Source organism: Dipodomys spectabilis, unplaced genomic scaffold, assembly GCF_019054845.1.
Source record: "Dipodomys spectabilis isolate Male_0828 unplaced genomic scaffold, ASM1905484v1 ptg000480l, whole genome shotgun sequence".
NCBI lineage: Eukaryota > Metazoa > Chordata > Mammalia > Rodentia > Heteromyidae > Dipodomys > Dipodomys spectabilis.
Window position 1 is genome coordinate 1,235,326 of NW_024871157.1, and position 24,804 is coordinate 1,260,129.

Sequence of the window (24,804 nt, forward strand, 5' to 3'; positions counted from 1 at the left end):
AGTTCCATTTCTGGCTTTTTGCTGTTAATTGGAGATAAGAGTCTGGAGGACTTTTCTGTGGGGCTGGTTTTGAATCACCATCCTTAGACCTTCTGAGTAGCTAGGACTACAGGTGTTCATTGGCACATGCCATCAATATTATCTTGAACTTGCCAGACACAGTGGCATGTGTCTGTCATTCCAGATATCCAGGAGTCTGAGGGCGGAGGATATCTCGGGCTCAGGAATTCAATACCAGTTCGGACCACATAGCAAAACCCCATATCAAAGATAAGCAAGTAAACAAACAAACACCTTCACCAAACAACAGCAGCAGAAAACAAAAGTATGAGGCTACAGGTAATGCCAGAAAGAGCACAAGTGTCAAACGACATTAGATACACACCTGCCTATAAATGAGAAAGCTAAGTAGGTGAAAATGTGTATTCTTAAGATCCTATGTGCAAAAGGAAATGAAGCAGAAGGTCTCTTTTAACTAAAATTTATTTATTTATTTTTTTTGGTCCGGTCGTGGGGCCTGAACTCTGGGCCTGGGCGTTGCCCCTCAGCTCTTCAGCTCAAGGCTAGCGCTCTACCACTTGAGCCACAGCGCCACTTCCGGCTTTTTTCTTTTTGCTTATGTGGTGCTGAGGAATCGAACCCAGGGCCTCAGGCATGCAAGGCAAGCGCTCTACCACTGAGCCACCTTCCCAGCCCGTTAACTAAAATTTATGAGTACATAAACTTCCTCTTACTGAAGGCAAAGGACAGTGAGATGAATACCTTACATTTTCACGATGGACGGAACGTCACAGCAATGTGAATACTCACGCCAAGTTTTCCGAGACGAATTCCCCACTGGGCGTCAGTACTGACTTCGTGGAATCGAAGCCCCATTTGGACCTCCTGATAGAGACTAGCCAGCTGAGAGCCCACCAAAGAGAGTGCCTTAAAAAAAAAGACAGAATAAAACTCTATCACAAATAAAATGGTTTCTTCTATTCTGATGCCTCTGAGAGGCAACATGACGACAGCACTGACGTCCCCGGGCTGAGGATGCGGCTCCTTGGGAGGACAAGCGTGGAGCATGTGCAAAACTTGGCTCAGTCCTTGGCACGGCAAGAACCAAACAAAACCCATAGCCTCCCTGTGTGAGGACAGGATAGACCGTCATGCACTGCTTGTCCCCAGTCACGACTTCTTTGACAGCAGTGGGATGATTCATCTTTTGGTTACTTTAGCTGTCTTGCAATTCTTACAAAAGGTAAATTTTAGAGCAAAACACAACTGCTTGATGTAGTGGTACATACCTATAATATCAGCACTCAGGAGGCTGAGGCTGTGCATTTGAAGCCAGTCTAGGCTACGCTGCAAGAACTCATCTCAGAAATAATAAACATACAAACAAAATCTTACTCCCACAGATAGTTTTGTTTTTGTCGGTCATGGGGCTTGAACTCTGTCTGGGCCCGGGTGCTGTCCTTGTGCTCTTCAGCTCAAGGTGAGCACTCTACCGTTTGAGCTACAGTGCCACTTCTGGTTTTCTAGTGGTTTATTGGAGATAAGAGTCTCATGGACTTTCCTGCCTGGGCTGGCTTTGAACCGTAATCCTCAGATCTCAACCTTCTGAGTAGCTAGGATTACAGGCATGTGTCACCAGTGCCTAGCTCCATCTTAATTATTTAAATCAACTAATGCTTATTGTCACTGTGTCACCACTCAACTTTAATGCTAGTTGAACCTGTAAGACCTAGTTCAACATTTGTTCCATTAAACAAGACAAAGTCATTTCATTTCTTCTCCCAAACCTTTAAACTTTAAGAGTGAAAACTGTGCTTGCTCAGTACCTACCAGAATCTTGTCATAATTCTGCCACGCTTTATCTATGAGCTTCCACAGGTTTTCAAACACATCTTTTTGAGGCAATAGAGTACAGTAACCCAAGGCCAGGTGGAGGTCCACTAGGCGACAATTAAATACCTATGGGAAGAAAGCATCAGAACCATTAAAGTTTTCACAATGAAACCAGAATTAAAGATCTGTCATCAAATTTAATTGTAAATCTTTTTTTTTTTTTGTCAGTCGTGGGGCTTGAACTTTGGGCCTGGGCGCTGTCCCTCAGCTCTTCAGCTCAAGGCCAGCGCTCTACCACTTGAGTTACAGCGCCACTTCCGGTTTTCTGGTGGTTTATTGGAGATAGGAGTCTCACGGTCTCTCCTGCCCGGGGCTGGCTTTGAACCGCGATCCTCAGATCTCAGCCTCCTGAGTAGCTAGGATTACAGGGGTGAGCTAATTGTAAATCTTACAAAAGAAGATGAGTGTGAGTGAGCTGCAATCCTAGCTACTCAGGAGGCTGAGACCTGAGGATTGCAGTTTGAAACAACCCTGGGCAGGAAAGTCCTTAAGACTCTTATCTCCAATTAACTACCAAAAAGTCAGAAGTGGAGCTGTGGCTTAAGTGATAGAGTGTGAAAAAACTAAGAATGCCCAGGTGCTTGGTTCAAGCCCCAGTACGTACACACGTACACATGTACACACGTACACACACACACACACACACACACACACACACACACACACACACACACACACACACAAAATATACATACAGAGAACTCATGAGAGCTATCTCTAGGACTCTATTTTTTTTTCTAGTCCTGGGGTTAGAACTCAGAGCCTGGGCACTTGTCCTTGAGCGTCTTTTGCTCAAGGCTAGCATTCTAAACACTTGAGCCACAGCACTACTTCTGGCTTTTTCTGTGTATGTAGTACTGAGGAATTGAACCCAAGGCTTCATGCATGCTAGGCAAGCACTCTACCACTGAGCCACCTTCCCAGCCCCTCTAGTACTCTTTTTTTTTTTTTAATTTTAATTTTTATTTTTTGTGAACATACTGTACAGAGGGGTTACAATTACATGGGCAAGATAATGAGTACATTTCTTATCAAGCATTGCTGCCTCCTCCTTTGTTTACCCTTCACATCCCTTCCCAGCCTCCCCTCCCCCCCAGCCTCTAGTACTCTTATCCATAGAGACAAAACAGATATGGTCTCAAAAACCCTATCTCAAAATCCAGCCTCAATTGGACTGGATTTTAGTCCTCCTATTTACATTCCTCTCAGTAGCCAGGAATGTGCTACTGCACCCAGCTATTGGTTGAGATATGGTCTCGTGAACTTTTTGCCAATGCTAGCCTCAACCTGCGTCCTTCCAATCTGTGCCTCCCAAGTAGCTAGATTATAGGAGTGAGCTACTGGCACCTGGCTTTTTGCAGTACAACACTATTTAAATGTATTATAAAGTTCTGAAATATATGCATTGTGGATTGAGGTAGAAGGCAAAACAAATGAGTAAAAAACCCAAATACTTACTTTGTGCAGTAGTGTTGTGGCATTTCCTCTGATAAACATAACAGACTTGTCTTTCAATTCCAGGACAGCATTTTTTAAATTAAGTAATGTGCTCTTTCCAAGTAACTTTCAGAAAAGAACAAATAAATCTTTAGATAACTTCTATGTATCATTCTGAAAATTCTTCTCAAATAGCAAAGATTCATGATTTTATGAAAAAAAGTATTAGTATTTAATCTATAGCAAGAAACCTGGAGCCAGGACAAAACCAAAACAAAACAGAAAACTCTATTTCCTGGGCTGGGAGAATGGCTCAACTGTTAGAGCAAATGTCTAGCAAGTTCAATCCCCAATATTGCAAAAACAAACACTCTAAAGTTTATTTAAAAAATTAAAAAGATAAGCCAGCGCCCGGTGGCTCACGCCTATAATCTTAGCTACTCAGGAGGCTGAGATCTGAGGATCGAGGTTCAAAGCCAGCCTGGGCAGGAAAGACCGTGAGACTCTTATCTCCAATAAACTACTTGAAAACCAGAAGTGGCGCTGTGGTTCAAGTGGGAGAGTGCTCGCCTTGAGCTGAAGAGCGCAGGGACAGCGCCCAGGCCCAGAGTTCAAGCCCCATGACAAACATCTTGTACTTGTACCTAAATCTCAGATGGTCAACAAGATCTTCTTACATTTAACAAATGATCAATTTCCTGACTATAGGACCAAATCAGGTGGACTGGAGCTGGGCACTCGTTGCTCACTCCTATAATCCCAGCTACTCAGGAGGTTGAGAGCTGGAAGTCAATTCAAGCAGAAAAAGTCTGTGAGACTTCACCTCCGAGCAAAAAGTCAGGCTGGAAGCATGACTCAAATAGTAGCGTGCCAGCTAAATAAGTTGAAGGCTCTAAGTTCAAATCTAGATACTGGCAAAAAAAAAGAAAAGTAAAAGAAAAAAAACTGTTGGTGGGTTTTTTGTCACTTCACATTAAGTCAAAGTATTTGTTCTTGAAACCGTACCTTTTCACTCAAACTGGCATTCATGAAGTTTGACATAGAGTGCTGGAGACAGGACCCAAAGGAACTAACCACAAATCTTAGGGCCAGTTCCCACTGGCTCGATTCCTGAAGGTTCTGAAGCAGCGCAATGATGGAACTTTGAATGGGTAGAACAAAATTGTCTCCTGCCAAGTGATAAGAGGATTTGAATATTCAGCTTATCTCTTTCTTCTTTTGTTAGTTTCTTTTAAAAATTATTTTATTATATTTAAGTAGTTTACAAAAGAAGTGTATCTTCAGTTTTGTTTTGTTTTGTCAGTCCTGGGGCTTGAACTCAGGGCCTGGGCGCTGTCCCTGAGTCTCTTTGTCCTCAAGGCCAGTGCTCTACCACTTTGAGCCACAAAGACACTTCTGTCCCCCCCCCCCCCCCCCCCCAGGGCTGAGGACCAAACCCAGGGCCTTGTTCACGCAGGGCGGGCGCCCTTCTGCTGGGCTAAACCCCCAACCCCCAGCCACTTCTGATTTTTGAATGGTTCATGGAAGACAGAGTGGCATGGACTTTCCTGCTCAGTCTGGCTTTAAACTGCGATCCTCAGATCTCAGTCTCCTGAGTACCGAGGATTACAGGTGTGAGCCACTGGTGCCCAGCTCTTCAGATTTCTTTTTTTTTGGGTCCAGTTGTGGGGCCTGAACTCTGGGCCTGGGTGCTCTCCCTCAGCTCTTCAGCTCAAGGCTAGCGCTCTACCACTTGAGCCACAGCACCATTTCTGGCTTTTTTCTTTTTGCTTATGTGATGCTGAGGAATCGAACCCAGGGCCTCATGCACGCAAGGCAAGCACTCTACTACTGAGCCACCTTCCCAGCCCTCTTCAGATTATTTTTAAAGCAAAACAAAAATAAACCATTATTATGGGAAATTGCTTTTAGTCAGCCTTCTCCTTCAGTGCAAGTAATGATCATGGACTTCCTTCTCAAAGTTAACATGAGTCTGTATTTAAACCAGGAAAAAGCTGAGTCCACTAAATAATGAGATGTTTAGATTATAACTTGCTTGTTTTTAAAAATCGAGATGCTCAAATCATGACTAGGTGAAGACTTTCTCTATATGGAAGACTAACACTTCTGAAGAGATTCCTAGATGTTGATACTATCAGCCAAATCTCGTCATCTCCTAACCTTCTAGGAGAATAACCGTGAAATAAACACATGGACAACATGAAGTCAGAGTCTCATTCAGTGTTTTATACAATTTTTATACTTATGAAATAGTAATACAGTACTGTATATTTCCAACATCAAATACCTTTACTAATGGAGCAGTATGGTAAACTTGTAGATTCCAAGGGATATCTTCTGCTTTCTACAAATGAGAATGATAAATGAAACCAACATTAAATAAAATACTCTTACGAAGTATATAGACCCCGATATTTAAATATTGTGCTATTATCAGTTTAACAACCAGTAAAAATATTGTACTATTATCATAGATGATTCTAAAACTGCTTCTCTCTCTTTCTCTTTTTGTTTTTTGGCAGTGCTAGTTTGAACTCATGACCTCCTGCTCTCTAGGCAGATGCTCTACCCTTTGAAGCCATGCCCTCAGACTATTGCTTTTGTTATTTTTAGAATAAAGTCCCAGGACAGCCTAGACTGTGATTCACCTATTTATGCTTCTTAGGTATTTAGGATGACAGGTACACATTACTATACCCAGTTTTACATCTGGGCTATATGCCCAGACTAACCTTGAACTATGTATGATCCTTCAGTTCATCTCCTGACTAGTTAGGATTATAGAAGTGAACTACTGGCACCTGAATGCTCTGGTTATTTTTAAGATAGGGTCTCATTTTGCCCAGGCTAGTCTGTACTTCAATACTATTTATGCTTTCTGCTGTAGCTAGGATGACAGGCCAGGCCCAAGGGGTCTTGTAAAACTTTAATCTTGTCAACTTCAACCTCCTACATAAGTGGGATGACAGATAAATACTGAGCCCTGCTATTGGTTGAGAAAGGGACTGGGGGAAGGTGTCTGTGTAAACTTTTTACCAGAGCTGGCCTCCAGCTATGATCCTTTCATCTGTTGAGTAGCTGGGATTACAGGTATGAGCCACAGGGCTTGGCTCATACTGCTGCTTTATGTTGTGTGTCGTTCTAGTGTAAACCTCTACAGTTTAAATTTCTATAAAGAGAAAATGCATAGAAAAAAATGAGACAAATGAAGACTCACCTGTGAGAGGCACGAGGGTTGAAATAAACTCATAAATAAGGGGTAGCACAACCTGTGCTTCAAGAACAATGCCATCTTCATTGAAGAAGTCACTGTAAGACCACTCTTCATATGGATCCTTATGAGTTCCAAAAGAAGTCTAAATACCAAATCAAACAGAGAAGACAGGAGTGCACTTCCAAACAGGTACCATTTTCACAGAGCAGACATAGATGGATGCAAGCCAAATAGCTTCCATGGTCAATGCACCTATGTACAGCTGGTACAGATTCTACCAACTGTAGATCTGAGTTATTCAGAAGAAATCAAACTGTAAAGACTTTATTATTTTGATCATTTCCTCCAGAGGTGGGGAACCTTTTTTTTTGCCTGGAACCATTTGGATATTTATAACATCATTTGAGGGCCATAAAAAATTTTCACAATGGCATACAGCCATAGGCAGCCAATGAGAAGCATACGTGTCTGTCCTGTCATATACCAATGACTGCAGGGGCTTTATATAGATTGTAGGTAGGCTGTTCTCTACTCCTGCAAACAAATATATTTTAACAACTACATATATAGCATTGAAACTGCATCAGGCATCACAAGCAATCTAGAAATGGTGAAAGTATATGAGAATATGTATGTAGGTTATATGCAAACACTATACAATTTTAGATAAGACATTTAGATAAGATATCCATAGATTTTGGTTTCTGCAAGGGGGCCCTGGAAACAAGTTCCTCTTTGGATACTAAGGCGAAAATTGTATTCTGTTTTCTCTGACCTATGTCTTATGCAGGTATTGGGGCTTGAACTCAAGGCATGGGCACTGTTCCTTAATTTTTGCTCAAGGCTGGTTATTCTACTACTTGAGCACACCTCTATTTCCAGCTTTTTGCTGATTAACTGGAGATGAGTCTTATGGAAAGTTGGGCACTAGTGGCTCATGTCTATAATCCTAACTACTCAGGAGATCTGAGGATCATGGTTCAAAGCCAGCCAGGGCAGAGAGACTCATCTCCAATTAACCACTGGAAAAACAAAAGTGGCACTCAAAGTGATAGAGCACTAGCTTTGAGCAAAAAGAACTCAGGGATGAGCCGGGCGCTGGTGGCTCACGCCTGTAATCCTAGCTACTCAGGAGGCTGAAATCTGAGGATCACGGTTCAAAGCCAGCCCGGGCAGGAAAGACTGTGAGACTCCTATCTCCAATAAACCACCAGAAAACCAGAAGTGGCGCTGTAGCTCAAGTGGTAGAGTGCTCGCCTTGAGCTGGAGAGCTGAAGGACAGTGCCCAGGCCCAGAGTTCAAGCCCCACGACCAACAAAAAAAAAAAAAAGAACTCAGGGATGGTGCCCAGGCCCAGAGTTCAAGCCTCACAACTCACAAAAAAAGTCTTATGGAGCTGGGCACAGGAGGCTCATGCCTACAATCCTAGCTACTCAGGAAGTTGAAATCTGAGGACCAGGGCTGGGAAGGTGGCTCAGTGGTAGAGCGCTTGCCTTGCATGAATGAGGCCCTGGGTTCGATTCCTTAGCACCACATAAGCAAAAAGAAAAAAGCTGGAAGTGGCGCTGTGGCTCAAGTGGTAGAGCGCTAGCTTTGAGCTGAAGAGCTGAGGGACAGCGCCCAGGCCCAGAGTTCAGGCCCCACGACCGGACTCCCCTCGCCCCTCCAAAAAAAAACCCCAGAAAAATCCGGAAGTGGTGCTGTGACTCAAGTGGTAGAGCACTAGCCTTGAGCTGAAGAGCTGAGGGACAGCGCCTAGGCCCAGAATTCAAGCCCCATAATCAACCAAAAAAACTCCAAAACAACAACAAAAACCACAAGTAGAGCTATAGCTCCAAGTGGTAGAATGCTAGCCATGAGTAAAAACTCTCAGGGACAGTGCCCAGAAGCTGAGTTCAAGCCTTATGAGCATAAAAAAGAAAAAAGAAAAGAAGCCAGGCGTTGGTGACTCACGCCTGTAATCCTAGCTACTCAGGAGGCTGAGATCTGAGGATCAAGGTTCAAAACTAGCCTGGGCAGTAAAGTCCGTGAGACTCTTATCTCCAATAAACCACTAGAAAACTGGAAGTGGCACTGGAGCTCAAGTGGTAGAGTGCTAGCTTTGAGCTGAAGAGCTGAGGGACAGTGCCCAGTACAAGTTCAAGCCCCACAACCGACCAAAAAAAAAAAAAAAAAGAGGAGTATTACAGATTTGTCTGTCTGGCTTTGAACTGAGATCCTCAGATCTCAGGTTCCTGAGTAACTAGGCTTACAGGTGTGAGCCACCAGCGCCCGGCTTGGAACTCATAATCCTTCTTTCACCACCTCCTGAGTGTCAGAATTGTAGGCATTTATCACCATGCCTGGATTTCAAAAGTGGCACTTCAAATTTTACTCTAACAGAAGGACAATGTTCAGAGTCCTCAATGTTCAAAAGACGGTACACATGAAAGCCAGTAAGTGTGACTGGAAAAGAGGCAGCTTCGTGCCCTCTGATGTTCTAGTGGAGAATAAAAAAATGTAAGTGGTAGATGCAGTATTTTTGAAGCTCATGAACATGAGATGGTAGGAAAAAGACTCACAAATGACTTACTTTCATTAGCACTCCACAGTTATCCATCTGGCATTGTCTGGAAAGTTCCACAGCAGTGAGAGTGTATTTACATAGTTCTAGCACATCCAATAAAAAATCTGAGAAGGGGAGAAAACCCAGCAAACTGTTTTACATCTTTACAATAATGAAAACAACTCCCCTAATTTTTGTTTTTTGTAATTACCACCTACAATTCTAAGAAAGTCACATAGTAGACTGAAAGGTTTCCACAGACTATTCTAAATGCAGTTCAAGTTTTTTCTGAAGCTTGGCTTAAAAGTTTGGTTAGCTATGAGGAGGCAAGGAATCTCAGAATCCTACAAAAGTAAAGATTGTCAAGTCAGAAATGCCATTGTTGATTTGTTTTCTATTTGCTACATAGCCTAGGCTGGCTTTGAACTCACAAACCACCTACTTCAGCCTCCTCAGTACTGGGATTACAGAAGTGGGCTACCACAACTGGCCTTTAATATTTAAAATATCAACTCCTATAAGAAGGAGATGTATTGTAGTACTGTGTTGTTACTATCCAGCATTTGGGAGACATGAACACCACAAGCCAGAGACCATGAGAGATTTCTAAATCTTGTCACCTGGACTGCAGATGGTGGCCGCTTGGCATGCGAGACCATGAATCTCAGTGGGAAGATTCAGTTCCACAGGAGCTGTCATGGGGACATCATTAGCCAACATCTCACAAAGCTTCTGACAGGTCAGAAACAGCAATTTTCCAGTGTCAGCATTGCAGTGATACTTAACTAAGTCTCTGTGGAGGAAAACAAGTGTGGATAACTAGAATACTCAAAAAGCAGGTATGCTTATCTTTTCTGTGTTTTGTTTCTTCAGGAGTTTGCATTCAAGGCCTTACACTTCCAAGTAAGCACTCTATATTTCTACCACTTGGGACAAAAACTTACAATACACATCTGACTTTTTTGTTTTGTTTGAGATCAGGACTTGAACTTGGTATATGAGAGTTTTTTTTTTTTTTGTCGGTCGTGGAGCTTGAACCCTGAGCCTGAGCCCTTTAGCTCATGGTGAGTGCTCTACCACTTGAGCCATCGTGCCACTCCACGTTTTCTGTTGTTTAATTGGAGATAAGAGTCTCATGGGCTTTCCTGTCTGGGCTGGCTTTGAACAACGATCCTCAGTTCTCAACCTCTTGAGTAGCTAGTATTACACTTGGGAGCCACTGGTGCCTGGCTTGGTATATGAGGTGTTTTTTTTTTTTGTTCACTGGTTAGCGCTCTTCCATCTGAGCCAGGCCTCCAACCTACCACATTTGACTTTTTGTATGAGTATCTAAACTACTACCTACTATCAACAAATAGAGTATCTTAAGCTGGGCAAGGTGGCTCACGCCTGTAATCCTAGCTACTCAGGAGGTTGAGATCTGAGGATCACGGTTCAAAGCCAGCACCAGCAGGAAAGTCCATCAGACTCAGATCTACAACAAACCACTGGAAAACCGGAAGTGGCAGTGGCGCTGTGGCTCAAGCGGTAGAACACTTGCCTTGAGCTGAAGAGTGCAGGGATAACGCCCAAGCCCAGAGTTCAAGCACCACAACCAACAAAAAAACAAACAAACAAAAAACACAAGCAGAGTATCTTTTTTTTTTAAATGCAAGTACTAGGCCACAGATCCACTTCTGGTTTTAAAAATGAAGCACACACTTGGGCACTGGTGGTTCACACCAGTAATCCTAGCTACTCAGGAGGCTGAGATTTGAGGATCATGGTTCAAAGTCTGCCTGGGCAGGAAAGTCCCTGAGACTCTTATCTACAAAAAACCACCAGAAAACCAGAAATGGCACTGTGGCTCAAGTGGTAGAGCTTTCCCCTTGAGCTGAAGAGTGCAGGGACAGTGCCTAAGCCCAGAGTTCAAGCCCCACGACCTACAAAAAAAAAAAAAAAAGAAGCAAGTATATGTCATGGAAACATTGTTAAGACTAACCAGGCACCAGTGGCTTAGCACTGTAATCCTAGCTCCTCAGGAGGCTGAGAACTGAGAGTCACAGTTCAAAGCCAGCCTGGGCAGACAATTTCTCAAGACTCTTATCTCCAATTAACAAGCAAAAAGCTGTAAGTGGAACAGTGCCTCAAGTGGTGGAGTACTAGCCTTGAGCAAAAAGTTAAAGAATAGCTCCCAGGTCCTGAGTTCAAGCCTCAGTACTCTCACAAAACAACAACAACAAAACCAGTATTCCTGGCTCTACGCTTATCACTGAAGAAATAAAACACATACTGCTTTCAGAGAAACCGAATAGACTGAAGTGGTGAGTGTTACCTGCATTTGCTTAGTGCTGTCCCAACTTTTCCATCTTTCAGGGCTCTCAGCGCTAGCTCTGATTCTAGTTCTTGGGCAGACATCTGCAGGGCTAGCGCCTGTCTGTGCAGCTTTGACTGGGTGTTCAGGCCTGGCCCTTGGGTGGCTTTGGGCCCTAAGGTGCTTTTAATTTTGTTCTCCTGGGCATCTTGGTGAGCTTTAATGTGCTGTTCACAAAGATCTGCTACCAGGGCACGGTTGCTATAATCTTCAAATGGAAGAAAGACCTCGAAGTTCTCCTGCATCAAGGTAATTAAGACAAAGCCGTAAGTCTTAAAAAAAAAATCATCCTTGGGGTCCAACCCTTTTTAACCACATCTGCCTCAGAGATTACTCACTTGTAAATTAAGAAGTCAAAATTTCTTAATTCAAAATCTATTAAAATAAGAATAATATGCAAACTCTGGAAAAAATAGGAAAACTATCACTATAAACCAGGGTTTCTCAATTTCAGCTGTACTGACATTTGTGATCAATAATTCTGAGTTATGGGGAAAGTTGAACATAAAAGAGGAGTGAGGCAACAGGCTGGGGCAATTCTAATGGGTTGAAGAACGCATCTTTGCTCTCTTCTGTAACTTCTGGTTAGCTGCTCCCTCTAGACTATAAAGATTTATTTCCTTACTTCTATTAAAATCTCATTGATGGGGCTGGGAAGGTGGCTCAGTGGTAGAGCGCTTGCCTTGCAAGCATGAGGCCCTGGGTTCAATTCCTCAGCACCACATAAGCAAAAAGAAAAAAGCCGGAAGCGGCACTGTGGCTCAAGTGGTAGAGCGCTAGCCTTGAGCTGAAGAGCTGAGGGACAGCGCCCAGGCCCAGAGTTCAGGCCCCATGACTGACCTCCCCTCCCCCCCCCGCAAAAAAAAAAATGGTAGTAGCACATTAAGCAAGGGTGCTGAAGTCATGCATAACGGGTATCTTTAGTGGAGGCAATGACTGCTGTAAGCCTGGGGCAATGTAATAAAGGTTCCTAAGTTCAATGTTTCTCATTTATAGAAGAACAACCTCTCAGGCTGAAGTGAGGGTGGTGGACACGCACCGGACCTCGCTTAATAGTGTTCACTCAATGGTAGTTAGATAGAGATCACACTGTTTAAGAAATCAGAGCCTTAAAATAACTGCAACTTTCAAACTTAAGAAAAACATGGAGAAAGGAACTCATAGTCACACTCCTGGAGCCTTTCATGAAGACAGCGGTTCTCTCTCATACTTTATAGATGTGGGACTCCTTTACTATGTCCTCCGTTGCACAATTTCACATATAGGCAATGGCGAGGACAGAACATTAAAGGGAACTGGTGGAAGACAGGATGGGGAGCCAGGTCAAATAGCCAGTTTCTGCTTGGAATGGGGAAAGCAAGAGGTGATGGGTATGTATTGTGAATGTTAATTATTGAATTAATACTACTGAATTGCATATAGAAATATTGTTAAAATTAGTAACAATGTCATACCTAACTTCTTAAAATTTTTTTTTTTCTTTTTTGCCAGTCCTGAGGCTTGAGCTCAGGACCTAGGTGCTGTCTCTGAATTTCTTTTGCTCAAGGCTAGCGCTCTACCACTTGAGTCACAGTGCCACTTCTGGCCTTTTGTTTATGTGGTACTGAGGAATCAAACGCAGGGCTTCATGCATGTTAGGCAATCAGTCTACCACCAAGCTACATTCCCAGCCCAACTTCTTACGATTTTTAAAAACCAATACTAGAATGTATCAAAGTCACTGAATGGATGAACCATATAGTATATGAATTATCATATCAATAAGTTGTTGAGAAGAAAAGAACCAGAAGATAGAGTGTCTAGAGGCAGCTGGTGTGGAACATGTAGGTTAACTGCACTTACAGGCACTGCTGCTCAGCATCATTACCTGTAAACCAGCAACCACTTTAAATAGTTTCAAGACTTCTTCACACTCATCCTTCTTCTGTAGATTGTCTGTAATTAAAATTTTGAAATTTACAGCAGCTATACATACTTCCACATGCTACTGTGTGCATGTCACCCCAGAATATCCTATTTTGTTGTTGTATTAGGGAAGGTAGAACCATTGGGAGGTAAGTGGCAGAGCCTTCCTGAATGAATGAACCCTTTCAAGGACTAAGGGTTGTTGTTGGAGTGTGTATATTATAAAAAGTGATCTCTCTCTAGCACTTGTTCTAGCTTGGTCTGTCTCGATGTGGGATGCTCTCTGTTGTGTTATGAGGGCCTTAGCAGGGCTGGAAGTGTGGCTCAGCTAGTAGAGCATTTGCCTGGCAAGTTCAAGGCCTCAAGTTCAAACTTCAGTACTGTCAAAAATGAAAAGAAGGCCTTCAGAAGGAAGCCTCTTCAGAACTGTGAATTAAATAATGCTAAATAAAAAGCTAAATTTAAAGCTAAATACAACTGTAAGCTCTCTCCTTATTAATTATCTGATCTTAGAAATTTTATTACTGAGGCTGAGAAGGTGGCTCAGTGGTAGAGTGCTTGCCTCACATGCATGAGGTCCTGGGTTCGATTCCTCAGCACCACATAAACAGGAAAAGCTGGAAGTGGTGCTGTGGCTCAAGTGGTAGAGCGCTAGCCTTGAGCTGAAGGGCTGAGAGCTGAGAGACAGTGCCCAGGCCCAGAGTTCAAGCCACAGGACCAACAACAACAAAAACAAAAAGTAACTTCTTTTCTCCCATAGTTACTTCTTTAACTGCTTCTAAGTTTAAATGGGTTTTCCTGCTCTATCTAGTTGCCTATAACCAACTGAAATGTGAGAAAAATGAACAATAAGTTCAGATTATTAAAGAAGTCTGGGAAAGCATTGAGCAGCTTATTGAAGCAAATAAAAAAAAAGCTGATTTGACATGCTTCTCTTCTCATACTACCCATTTAAAAAATATGTCAAGAAAGGCAGAAAAATGGGTAATATTATTAAAGACATTCAAAGCCAAGACAACCAGAGGTATGATATTAGCTGTTACTCGTGGGACCCGTCTGAAAAGGTTGAGCTTTGGAACAAAACCCAGATGAAGAACAGAGGCAGACGCTACCTTTTTGAATGTTGTAAAGTATTTTTAGAATGTCTACTGCTGTCTTCGCCACAGACATTCTCCAGGCCTTCTCCTAAAATAAAGATGCAAAAGAATAAAGATGCAAAATGAGATATGCTTCTTTTACTGAATATCTCAGTATGACATAGACAAACATAAAAAAAACCATAGGAGGGGCTGGGAAGGTGGCTCAGTGGTAGAGCGCTTGCCTTGCATGCTCAAGGCCCTGGGTTCGATTCCTCAGTACCACATAAGCAAAAAGAAAAAAGCTGGAAGTGGCGCTGTGGCTCAAGTGGTAGAGCTCTAGCCTTGAGCTGAAGAGCTGAGGGACAGCGCCCAGGCCCAGAGTTCAGGCCCCACAACCAGACCCAAAAATAAAACCAAAAAAAAAAAACCACAGGACCACCAGCTTGGAGTATAGTTCAGTGGTAGTGTGTTTTCTTGGCATACATGAGGCCCTGGGTTCCCCTCCCAATAGCACAACCAAACCCAACCCAACCAAATGAAACAAAACAGTACCAAGGATTCAGAAAAACAAAAACAATGACAAACAACAACAAGAGTAGAGTTGAAAAATGAAAGGTATAGGTTAGCAATAGTTATAAAAGCTACAAAAGGGCTAATAAGTAAGTCTTATATAGGCTAAACATGAATAAAACAAGTTACTACACTATGATGAACATTTTCTCTCTCCCCCCCACCCCTTCTCTTTCTTTCTTTTTTTTTTGGGTCCAGTTGTGGGGCCTGAACTCTGGGCCTGGGCGCTGTCCCTCAGCTCTTCAGCTCAAGGGTAGCACTCTACTACTTGAGCCACAGTGCCACTTCCGGCTTTTTTCTTTTTGCTTATGTGGTGCTAAGGAATTGAACCCAGGACCTCATGCATGCAAGACAAGACCTCTACCACTGAGCCACCTTCCCAGCCCCTCTTTTTCTTTTTTGTTGGTTGTGGGGCTTGAACTCTGGGCATGGATGCTGTCTCTCAGCTCTTCAGCTCAAGGCTAGCACTCTACCACTTGAGCCACAGTGTTACTTCCAGTTTTCTGGTGGTTTATTGGAGATAAGAGTCTCATGGTCTTTCCTGTCCAGGCTGGCTTTGATCCGAGATCCTCAGAGCCCAGCTTCCTGAATAGCTAGGATTACAGGCGTGAGCCACTGGTGCCCAGCCAGATTTATTCTATATCAAGCTATTTATTCCAAACATTTGGAAGTGTTCTTAGGAAAAGTTAGAAAGAACAAAAAAGAAATCTACTAAGTAATCACTACAGTATTTCTTCTAGTGATTAATTAAAATGATTTGATAAAGTGCTAATTCCAGAAAGATTAATTAAAATAATTCAGTAAAGAGACAATCCCAGGGAGTCAAGAGGTAGAGATCAAGAGGATCAGACTTTTCTTTTAGATTTTGACAACAATTTATTAAAAAGAATTAGAAGTTTATTTAGACTTAAATGTGTAACTAGTATTGTTTGTTGTTGAAAATGAGTAAATGAGTTTACTTCATGTAAGAAAGTTGAAGTTCCAGTAAGCACATCAATGATTTATTATTTTAAAAGCATTATATATTATTTGGAACTTACATAGTGCCCTCAAAGTATTTGACCCTTGAAATAATAGTCTAGATTTCACTCAACTCAACTCTAAATGATGGCTTGAGATGTGAAAGTATGTTTAGATTGATATATTTTGGAAACCATGCATATTCAACAAGGTAATAACTTTATGTATGATGATCATATCCATTTCTCAAAGGAATACAAGTGCAAAGTGCTCATTTTTAAATTTCCACCCACTAGTGAGTCAGAGTATGCAGGAGATAGTGATAGTTCCAGTTTTAAAACCAGAGTAATATAGAATTTATAGGTTTGAATTCTGTTACTGACTGATGTGAATTTCAAAAAGAATTTTGTCGATTCCCATTTCTACTCTTTAGGCTGAGGCAGGATCATAAATTCAAGGCCAGCAGAAGCTATAGCAATACCCTGAGGATAGAGAGGAGTGTCCACTGGTCCAAGCCCTGGACTCTGGGATCTTTTTTGTTGTTGTTGGTGGTCGTGGGACTTGAACTCTGGGCCTGGGGGGGATCAGACATTTTGCCCAGGCTCAAACCACAATCCTCAGATCTCAACCTCCTGAGTAGCTAGGATTACAAGTGTGCCCTATCGTGAAGGCATTATGAAGAACCCTTTTATATTCACCAGCTACTCCAATTCCTTTAGCTTGCAGATCTTGGTTATTCAGTGTGGGCTAATTCAACTGCTCCAAAGCAGCCATAGCTGCATTTCCCCTAGGTCATAAATGACACAGGAATGGTCACATGAGGCCACTCTGCCAGTGATAAGGACAGAGCTTTATGTAAGTCTACCCTTTTCCATCCATAAAAACTGGGTTTATTAATTAATTATTTTGAGGCAGGTTATATTTTTATATAACCCAGATTGGCCTGGGGCTCACAAACCGGCTTCCTCTGCTGCCAGAGCGCTGAGATTACATGCGTGTGCATGTAATAAAACTCTCACCTCTTTAGAATCGTCTGGTTCTTCTTGCAATGCCTGACGAGCCCAGATGACAACTCTCTCAGCAGCTCTCTCAGCTTCAGAGGGTGGCAGGGACCGCAACAGGAGGACAGAGTCTTCACCCTGTGAACAGAGTCAGAAGGGAAGATGGAACAACCGTTCTATGCAGAGGAGAGTGGACACACCTCCTCCTTTCCAACATGAAGAGGAAAGGACAAACAGCAGTAAGGGCTGGGGATGTAGAGCTTAGTGGTAAGACCACTTGCCTAGCATGTGCAGTGCCCTAGATTCAATCACTATCTCTGGTTTGTAACAACAACAAATATCAATCATCTAGCATGAATGAGGACCTAGATTCAATCTCTTGTGCCCAATCATTCAGGAAAAGAGAGAGGAGAGTGAGAGAGAAAACATGAAAAAGCATTTTGAAAAATAGAATATAGTCAATTTTTTAAAAAAATCTGGGACTGGAGATTGGGGATTTAGCTTTGTGGAAGAGCACTTGCCTGGCAAGTGCAAGGCCCTGAGTTCATTCAAACTGGGACTGAAAATATGGCTCAGTAGTTGAGCTCTTGCCTAGCAAGCATGATGTTCTGAGTTGAAAACCCAGCAGTGTCAAATAAATATATAAAAAAATTAGATAAAACAAATAAGCAAAAAAAAAAACCCCTAACCCTAAGAAACTTCTATTTCGATGACAACAATACAGAAACTAAATTTAAAATACAGTCATAGGTACTGATGATCAGCTTACTTCTTGAGCATTCCTCAGGTTATGAATATGTAAAATAAAAGCCATTTACAGATACAAAAAAGGTATCTGTAGGGTTACAGTACAGTGGTAGAGCATGTGTTAGCATGCACAAGGCTCTGGCTTCCTGTATCCAAAAACTGAAAATCCAGGTACAAGCCAGTAATCACAAGGCTGTAATTGTAAGCCTATAATCCTAGCTATCTGGGAGGCAGCGACTGGGGGATGGATGTTTGGAGTTCATAAGACTCCAGATCAACCAATGGTTCAGCAAAGTAGTTTCCAGCCACAGGGGAAGCACAAGTAGAAGGATGGCAGCCTGCATGCATGCTAGGCAAACACTCTACCACTAAGCCAAATTCCTAGCCCCACATTTGATTTTTTTTTCGTTGTTGGTCATGGGGCCTGAACTCTGGGCCTTGGGTGCTGTCCCTCAGCTCTTCAGCTCAAGGCTAGCGCTCTACCATTTGAGCCACAGTACCACTTCTGGCCTTTTCTGCTTTATGTGGTGCTGAGGAATTGAACCCAGGGCCTTATGCATGCAAGGCAAACGCTCTACCACTGAGCCACCTTCCCAGCCCACATTTGATGTTTTTATGTTGATATTTATTTTGTAAAAATCAGTTTGGCTCATATGATCGAATTTTATTTTTTAAGGATGTAGTTAGCAAAGATCTCTACAAAACAACATAAAACTTTCATACCTGTTCTCTATCAATCAGATCGATCATTCTTAGACTATAGACCTCATCGGCAGACAACATGTACCCTTGAGCCACCTTTAATGCATCTTCTAAGGAGGACGAAACATCTTGCTTGAGAATGTATCTGATCACCCTCTGAAACACATGGCACGGCCATCTCCTGTTATGAACTCAGAAAGAACGCAGGAATCATTTGCTATAAATCATTTGCTAACAAATCAAACTAATGCAATACAAAACTAAACCATAGCCGGGTGATGGTGGCTCACTCCTGTAATCCTAGCTATTCAGGAGATTGAGATCTGAGGATTGAGGTTCAAAGCCAGCCCAGGCAGGAAAGTCCGTGAAACTCTTATCTTCAATAAACCACTAGAAAACCGGAAGTAGTGCTGTGGCTCAAGCGGTACAACGCTTGCCTTGAGCTGAAGAATGCAAGGACAGCGCCCAAGCCCAGAGTTCAAGTCCCATGAACGGGAAAAAAAAAAAAAAAAAAATTGAAGACAAAACATAATTATATTCTGAATTTTGCAACAGTCCTGTTTTTCTTCATATACAATTTGCTGTCCTTAATATGCTCATCAACAAGTGAATATCCTCATCAACAACTGAATATCTTATTATGATCATACCTAAAGAAAATGTAGCTCTAATAACCAGTTAGACTACAGAATCCTCATTAAAATTTCCACATTGCCTAGAACTAGAACCAAAGGGGAATAATTTTCCACTATCATACTCACCATTATTTCGGTGTTTAAGAGATTCACCTCTCTTATTCCATAGCCCCGTAAAAGCATTTTCATTTCAACAAGTTTGTAACTTTCCTGCAATAGTTTGACCCTAAAAGCAAATTTGTGAAATTTATGGTTATTAACATGGATTATTTTTATTTGTATGTATGTGTGTGTGTGCTAGTCCTGGGGCTTGAACTAAGGGCCTGGGCACTGTCCCTGAGCTTCTTTTACTCAAGGCTAGTGCTCTACCATTTGAGACACAGTTCTACTTATGGGCTCTGTGGGTGATTAACTGGAGATAAGAGTCTCATGGACATTCCTGCCCTGGCTGTCACTGAACTACAATCCTCAGATCTCAGCCTCCTGAGCAGTGGGGATTACAGACCTGAGCCACCAACACCCAGCTTGAATTGTCTTGTTTTGATGAAACACCATGCAACACAGTAAACAGAAAACTTACCACATCAGCTAATCTAGGGAACAGGAACTTTGTTTTTGGTGGGCAGAAATCTTACTTGGGATGGTCCATCTCCAGGTGCTGTTTGACCAGCTGCTCCACAGCTGCGCTCCAGGGGACGACCGCCTTGTACATGATTTTAAGCACAGCATCAAATATGAGCTAAGAGAGATACACAGGGAGACAAGGACAAACTTGCATGCGGATGAACCACATAGTAGTTGGTCCCTTTTCATACTATACAAATTCAACTTTTTATGATGAGAAATAAAAGTCTTTATGATCTGGTACCCACAGGGAATCCACGTACAAGTGTTCACTTACGTCTGTGTCAGACAGACATCCTATTACTGCCATGGCCTTTGCTTCCCAAGCAGTGTCAAAGAGCGATGTAGACTTCGAGCTGCACCTCCCGAGTAAGTCCTAAGTTGAGGTAAAAAAAGAATATATAAAAAATTAGAGGGCTGGGGCTGGGGAGGTGGCTCAGTGGTAGAGCACTTGCCTTGCATGCCTGAGGCCCTGAGTTTGATTCCTCAGCACCACATAAGCAGGAAAAAAAAGCCGGAAGTGGCACTGTGGCTCAAGTGGTAGAGCACAAGCCTTGAGCTGAAGAGCTGAGGGACAGTGCCCAGGCCCAGAGTTTAGGCCCACGACCGGACAGAAAAAAAAAAAAATTAGAGGGCTGGGAAATTGTCTCAGTGGTAGAGTGCTTGCCTTGCATGCATGAGGCTCTGGATTCGATTCCTCAGCAACACATAAGCAGAAAAAAGCAGGAAGTAGTGCTGTGGCTCAAGTGGTAAAGTGCTAGCCTTGAGCTGAAGGACAGTGCCCAGGCCCAGAGTTCAGGCCGCACAACTGGAAACCCCCCCAGAAAAAATACTCCTAATTTATTGAGCTGAAAATAGTTCTTTGGAAAGTCTTACTATTTTGCTCTTTTTTTTTTTGCTTGTCGTGGGGCTTGAGCTCTGGGCCTGGACGCTGTTCCTGAGCTCTTCAGCTCAAGGAGAATCCTCTATCACTTGGGCCACAGCACAACTTCTGGTTTTCTGGTGGTTAACTGGAGATAAATGTCTTATATACTTTCCTGCCCAGGCTGGCTTTGAATCATGATCCTCAGATCTCAGCCTACTGAGTAGCTAGATTTACAGGTGTGAGCCACCAGTGCCCGGCATGCTACTGCCCAGGTTTATCTTAATTTGTGGGCTCAAGTGATCATCCTACCTCAGCCTTCCTAGAAGCTCAGAGGTCTTTAGTCTATCAGAGATGGAAAAGGGGCTGGGAAGGTGGCTCACTGGTAGAGTGCTTCTTGCATGCACAAGGCCCTGGGTTCGATTCCTCAGCACCACATAAGCAGAAAAAGCCAGAAGTTGTGCCATGGCTCAAGTGGTAGAGCGTTAGCCTTGAGCTGAAGAGCTGAGGGACAGAGCCCAGGCCCAGAGTTCAGGCCCCATGACTGACCAAAAAAAAAAAAAAATCAGAAATTTTTGGGGCTGGGAAGGTAGCTCAGTGGTAGAGCGCTTGCCTTGGATGCATGACGCCCTGGGTTCGATTCCTCAGCACCACATAAGCAAAAAGAAAAAAGCCAGAAGTGGCCGTGTGGCTCAAGTGGTAGAGCACTAGCCTTGAGCTGAAGAGCTGAGGGACAGCGCCCAGGCCCAGAGTTCAGGCCCCACAATCGGACCCCCCCCCCCAAAAAAAAAAAAGAAATGGAACTAATCCATTTTCTTTCTTTCCTTCCCTCAAATTTTCTTTATCTTCCTTCCTTCCTTCTTCCCTCCCTCTCACAGACTTTCCTGCCCAGGTTGGCTTTGAACCACAATCCTCAGATATCAGCCTCCTGATTAGTGGGGATTTACAGATATAAGCCACCAGCACCGGCTGTTTTTATCTTTTCTCTGTAATCATAGTTTGAACTCAAGGCTGTGCTTGAACACAATTCCAGCCCAATGTTTGGCTAGGTATTTAGAAATGGAGTCTTGGGATTTTCTTGCCCTCAGAGATGCTCCAGCTCTCATCTTCCTGGGTAGTTAGGATAAAAGGATGAACAAATACCATTTGTCTATAAGGCTGACTTCAAACTGTAATCCTATTTCAGCCTCTCAAGTCACTAAGATTGTAGGTATTTAGCCACCTAATTTAACCCATGCTCTTATTCAATAAAAGAAGGGCCCAAAGCATGATACTCATTAAAGACTGAAACAGTATATACAATGACGGGCTATGTGAATCTGAGAAATAGGCTGGATCTAAAGGAAACATCACCTCTATGTAGAGCAAGAGAAGCTCCTCCTCCTGTAGGTCATGCTCTCTCATGTAAACCCGGATGGACTTCTCCAGAACAGAGGGAATGAGCTGTGGAGCCAACACTCTATCAAACATTCGGAACACTATGGTGGTTGCATTTTCCTGGATAAGGGATGACAAAGTAAAAAAATATAATATAAATGCAGATTCTAGGTATACCTAAATATAATAAACAAAGTAACGCTTGTGAGTGGAGTTTTACCTTCTCAAAATCAGACAGGGCCAATTTACAGTTGTATTTCCTATGCAGTGTGATCAGCTCTCTCAAGCTTTTCACCAAAGTCTGTAACTGACATACTTCCTCCGTGTTCTGATAATCCTTCTAAGACAAAAGCATTAAAATGGTGGTTAAGGATATGAAATAAAAGCGTGAGAAGGGAACAGAGTCAAACTTATTTCAAGGAAAGTAAGGAATGATAATGACTATACATAAGAGGAAAATTATACCTTGGAATTATGCTTGAGGCTTACCTACTATAAATGAACATAAATTGGAACCCAAAAGTTTGTTTTTTTCAGAATCCAAATATGTGTTTGTGCATAAATCTTGCTTAGATCTTCATCAACACCCCATCTACCCATACAGATCACAACCAGATATACAAGGAAAATACTTCCTAACATTGTATGTAGAAAATAGGATTTTTTTTTTTTTGGTGGGGGTCTGGTGGTTTAACTCCAATAAACCACCAGAAAACCGGAAGTGGTGCTGTAGCTCAAGTGGTAGTGAGCTCACCTTGAGCTGAAGAGCTGAGGGACAGTACCCAAGCCCAGAGTTCAAGCCCCATGACTGACAAAAAAAAAAAAAAGGAAAGGAAAAAAGGAAATTCTCTTTCTTTTAGATTTTGAAAGGAAAAAAATAAAAGGGAGAGGGATATAATAGGAAATGTATGTAGATATATCCCAATACATCTCTCATTAGATATGGAGACAAACTGTCCAACAAGAACATTCCATGTCCACGCCAAAGGTCTGGTTTTGAATCATACCAGGGAAATCCAATGCCAAGAGGAAGTCAAGCCCAGCTCATCTGTGTTTTCTGCTGTGAAAAATACTTCGGCCAGCTGTAGTCCATTTTCCGGCCAGTTTGCCTTTAAAAAATATTATGAATCATTAAGAACAGTTTGATGCTGTTGAGAGGAGGTAAAATGTCTTTTTCATTTGAAATTAGACTGGTGGTACCTTATCAGTCAATTCAAGGTTCCTGGCTGCCTGCTCCAGCCATTTTGCAAGTATTTTCTGAAAGAGATATTATTTTAAAACATAATTATTAATACTTAGTTACTGAAATTTTAATTTTAAAAACTCTTAGATCATCTTTTTAAAAAGACCTATTTATTTACCTTAATAATATAATCATATTAAAAATCTATTTATAGTAGCACTCAGGGAAAATTTAGGGCCTCACAAATGCTAGTTAAGCTCTAGATCTTTTTTTTTTTTTTTTTGGGTCCAGTTGTGGGCCTGAACTCTGGGCCTGGGTGCTGTCCCTCAGCTCTTCAGCTCAAGGCTAGCGCTCCACCACTTGAGCCACAGCGCCACTTCCAGCTTTTTTTTTCTGCTTCTGTGATGCTGAGGAATCGAACCCAGGGCCTCATGCATGCAAGGCAAGAGCTCTACCACTGAGCCACGTTCCCAGCCCAGCTCTAGATCTTTTAAAGGAAACATGAAAGGACTGAGTGAAGCCAGGCACTGGTGGCTCACGCGTGTCATATTAGCTGTCAGGAGGCTGAGAACTGAGGATTGAAGCCAGTCTGGGCAGGAAAATCCATAAGACTCTTATCTCCAATAAATACTCAGAAAGAGCCAGAAGGGGTGCTGTGCCTCAAATGGTAGAGCGCTAGCCTTGAGCAAAAGAAGCTCAGGGACAACATGTAGGCCCAGAGGACTGACCAAAAAAAAAAAAAGAAAGAAAGAAAAAAAGAACTAAATTATGTTAGCATGACATCACCATCAATGAAGAAATATAAAAAAAAGGGCATTGGGGCTGGGAAGGTAGCTCAGTGGTAGAGCGCTTGCCTTGCATACTTGAGGCCTTGGGTTCGATTCCTCAGCACCACATAAGCAGAAAAAAAATCCGGAAGTGGCGTTGTGGCTCAAGTGGTAGAGCGCTAGCCTTGAGCTGAGAGACAGCGCCCAGGCCCAGAGTTCAGGCCCCACAACCAGACACCCCCCCCCCAAAAAAAAAGAGGGCATGGGTAGAAACTCACCTGTCCTTCAGGCACAGTCCTTCTCACAAACGGAATCACATCATTTTTAAGCCATGGACAAAGTCTCTGCAGACAGACTGGTGTAGAAATTGAGTTGAGCAAATTCTCAAGGGTCTTCACATCAAACCTGCTTTCAAAGTTTGCCTAAATTTTACAAAATACAAAAATTAAGGCTTAACTGACCAATGTAATCCAACTGTCTCCCCAAAGACAAAGATCTGTTATATTCAGAGGTTGTCTTCTCTTAACAATGCTTGCAAAAGATGATTAACTCTACACAAACAAGTCAAGTTGGAGGCTATAATTCCATGAAATAGCTAATCATGAATAACAAACAATAAATTATATAGCATGGGAACTGGCAGTTCTAAGGAAAATAAAACTGGGGGTGCTAACATATACATTAACCAGCAATGTATGCATCCATTAGTGGATTAATACCAAGATACTTTTTGGACCTAATGTTTTATGTCAGTATCAGCCAAGAGTAAGCGAAATCTGTATGAACGATTTTACTTACTTAGTATGTTTGTACAATTGTATGTATGTATGTATTTAAGAGATGAGATCTTAGCTGCGCATTGGTGGCTTATACCTATAATCCTAGCTACTCAGGAGGATGAGTTCTTTTTTTTTTGGGGGGGTCCGGTTGTAAGGCCTGAACTCTGGGTC

General features: G+C 42.5%; 1 protein-coding gene across 1 annotated transcript in view; it reads right to left on the bottom strand.

Annotated features, from left to right (window-relative positions):
* Positions 1-24,804, bottom strand: part of Kntc1 (kinetochore associated 1) — a 71,260-nt gene that overhangs the window by 22,580 nt on the left and 23,876 nt on the right. Inside the window, exons 22-42 of the mRNA XM_042669106.1 lie at positions 24,133-24,276; positions 23,105-23,161; positions 22,912-23,013; positions 22,125-22,241; positions 21,881-22,024; positions 19,943-20,041; positions 19,677-19,780; positions 19,168-19,267; positions 18,428-18,562; positions 16,976-17,095; positions 14,460-14,532; positions 13,310-13,377; positions 11,404-11,681; positions 9,710-9,882; positions 9,117-9,214; positions 6,548-6,686; positions 5,618-5,674; positions 4,336-4,499; positions 3,352-3,456; positions 1,831-1,959; positions 811-927 (exon numbers count right to left, since the gene is read on the bottom strand). Of these exons, the coding sequence (XP_042525040.1) occupies positions 811-927; positions 1,831-1,959; positions 3,352-3,456; positions 4,336-4,499; positions 5,618-5,674; positions 6,548-6,686; positions 9,117-9,214; positions 9,710-9,882; positions 11,404-11,681; positions 13,310-13,377; positions 14,460-14,532; positions 16,976-17,095; positions 18,428-18,562; positions 19,168-19,267; positions 19,677-19,780; positions 19,943-20,041; positions 21,881-22,024; positions 22,125-22,241; positions 22,912-23,013; positions 23,105-23,161; positions 24,133-24,276 (2,523 nt within the window). The remainder of the gene's footprint in view (positions 1-810; positions 928-1,830; positions 1,960-3,351; positions 3,457-4,335; positions 4,500-5,617; positions 5,675-6,547; positions 6,687-9,116; positions 9,215-9,709; positions 9,883-11,403; positions 11,682-13,309; positions 13,378-14,459; positions 14,533-16,975; positions 17,096-18,427; positions 18,563-19,167; positions 19,268-19,676; positions 19,781-19,942; positions 20,042-21,880; positions 22,025-22,124; positions 22,242-22,911; positions 23,014-23,104; positions 23,162-24,132; positions 24,277-24,804) is intronic.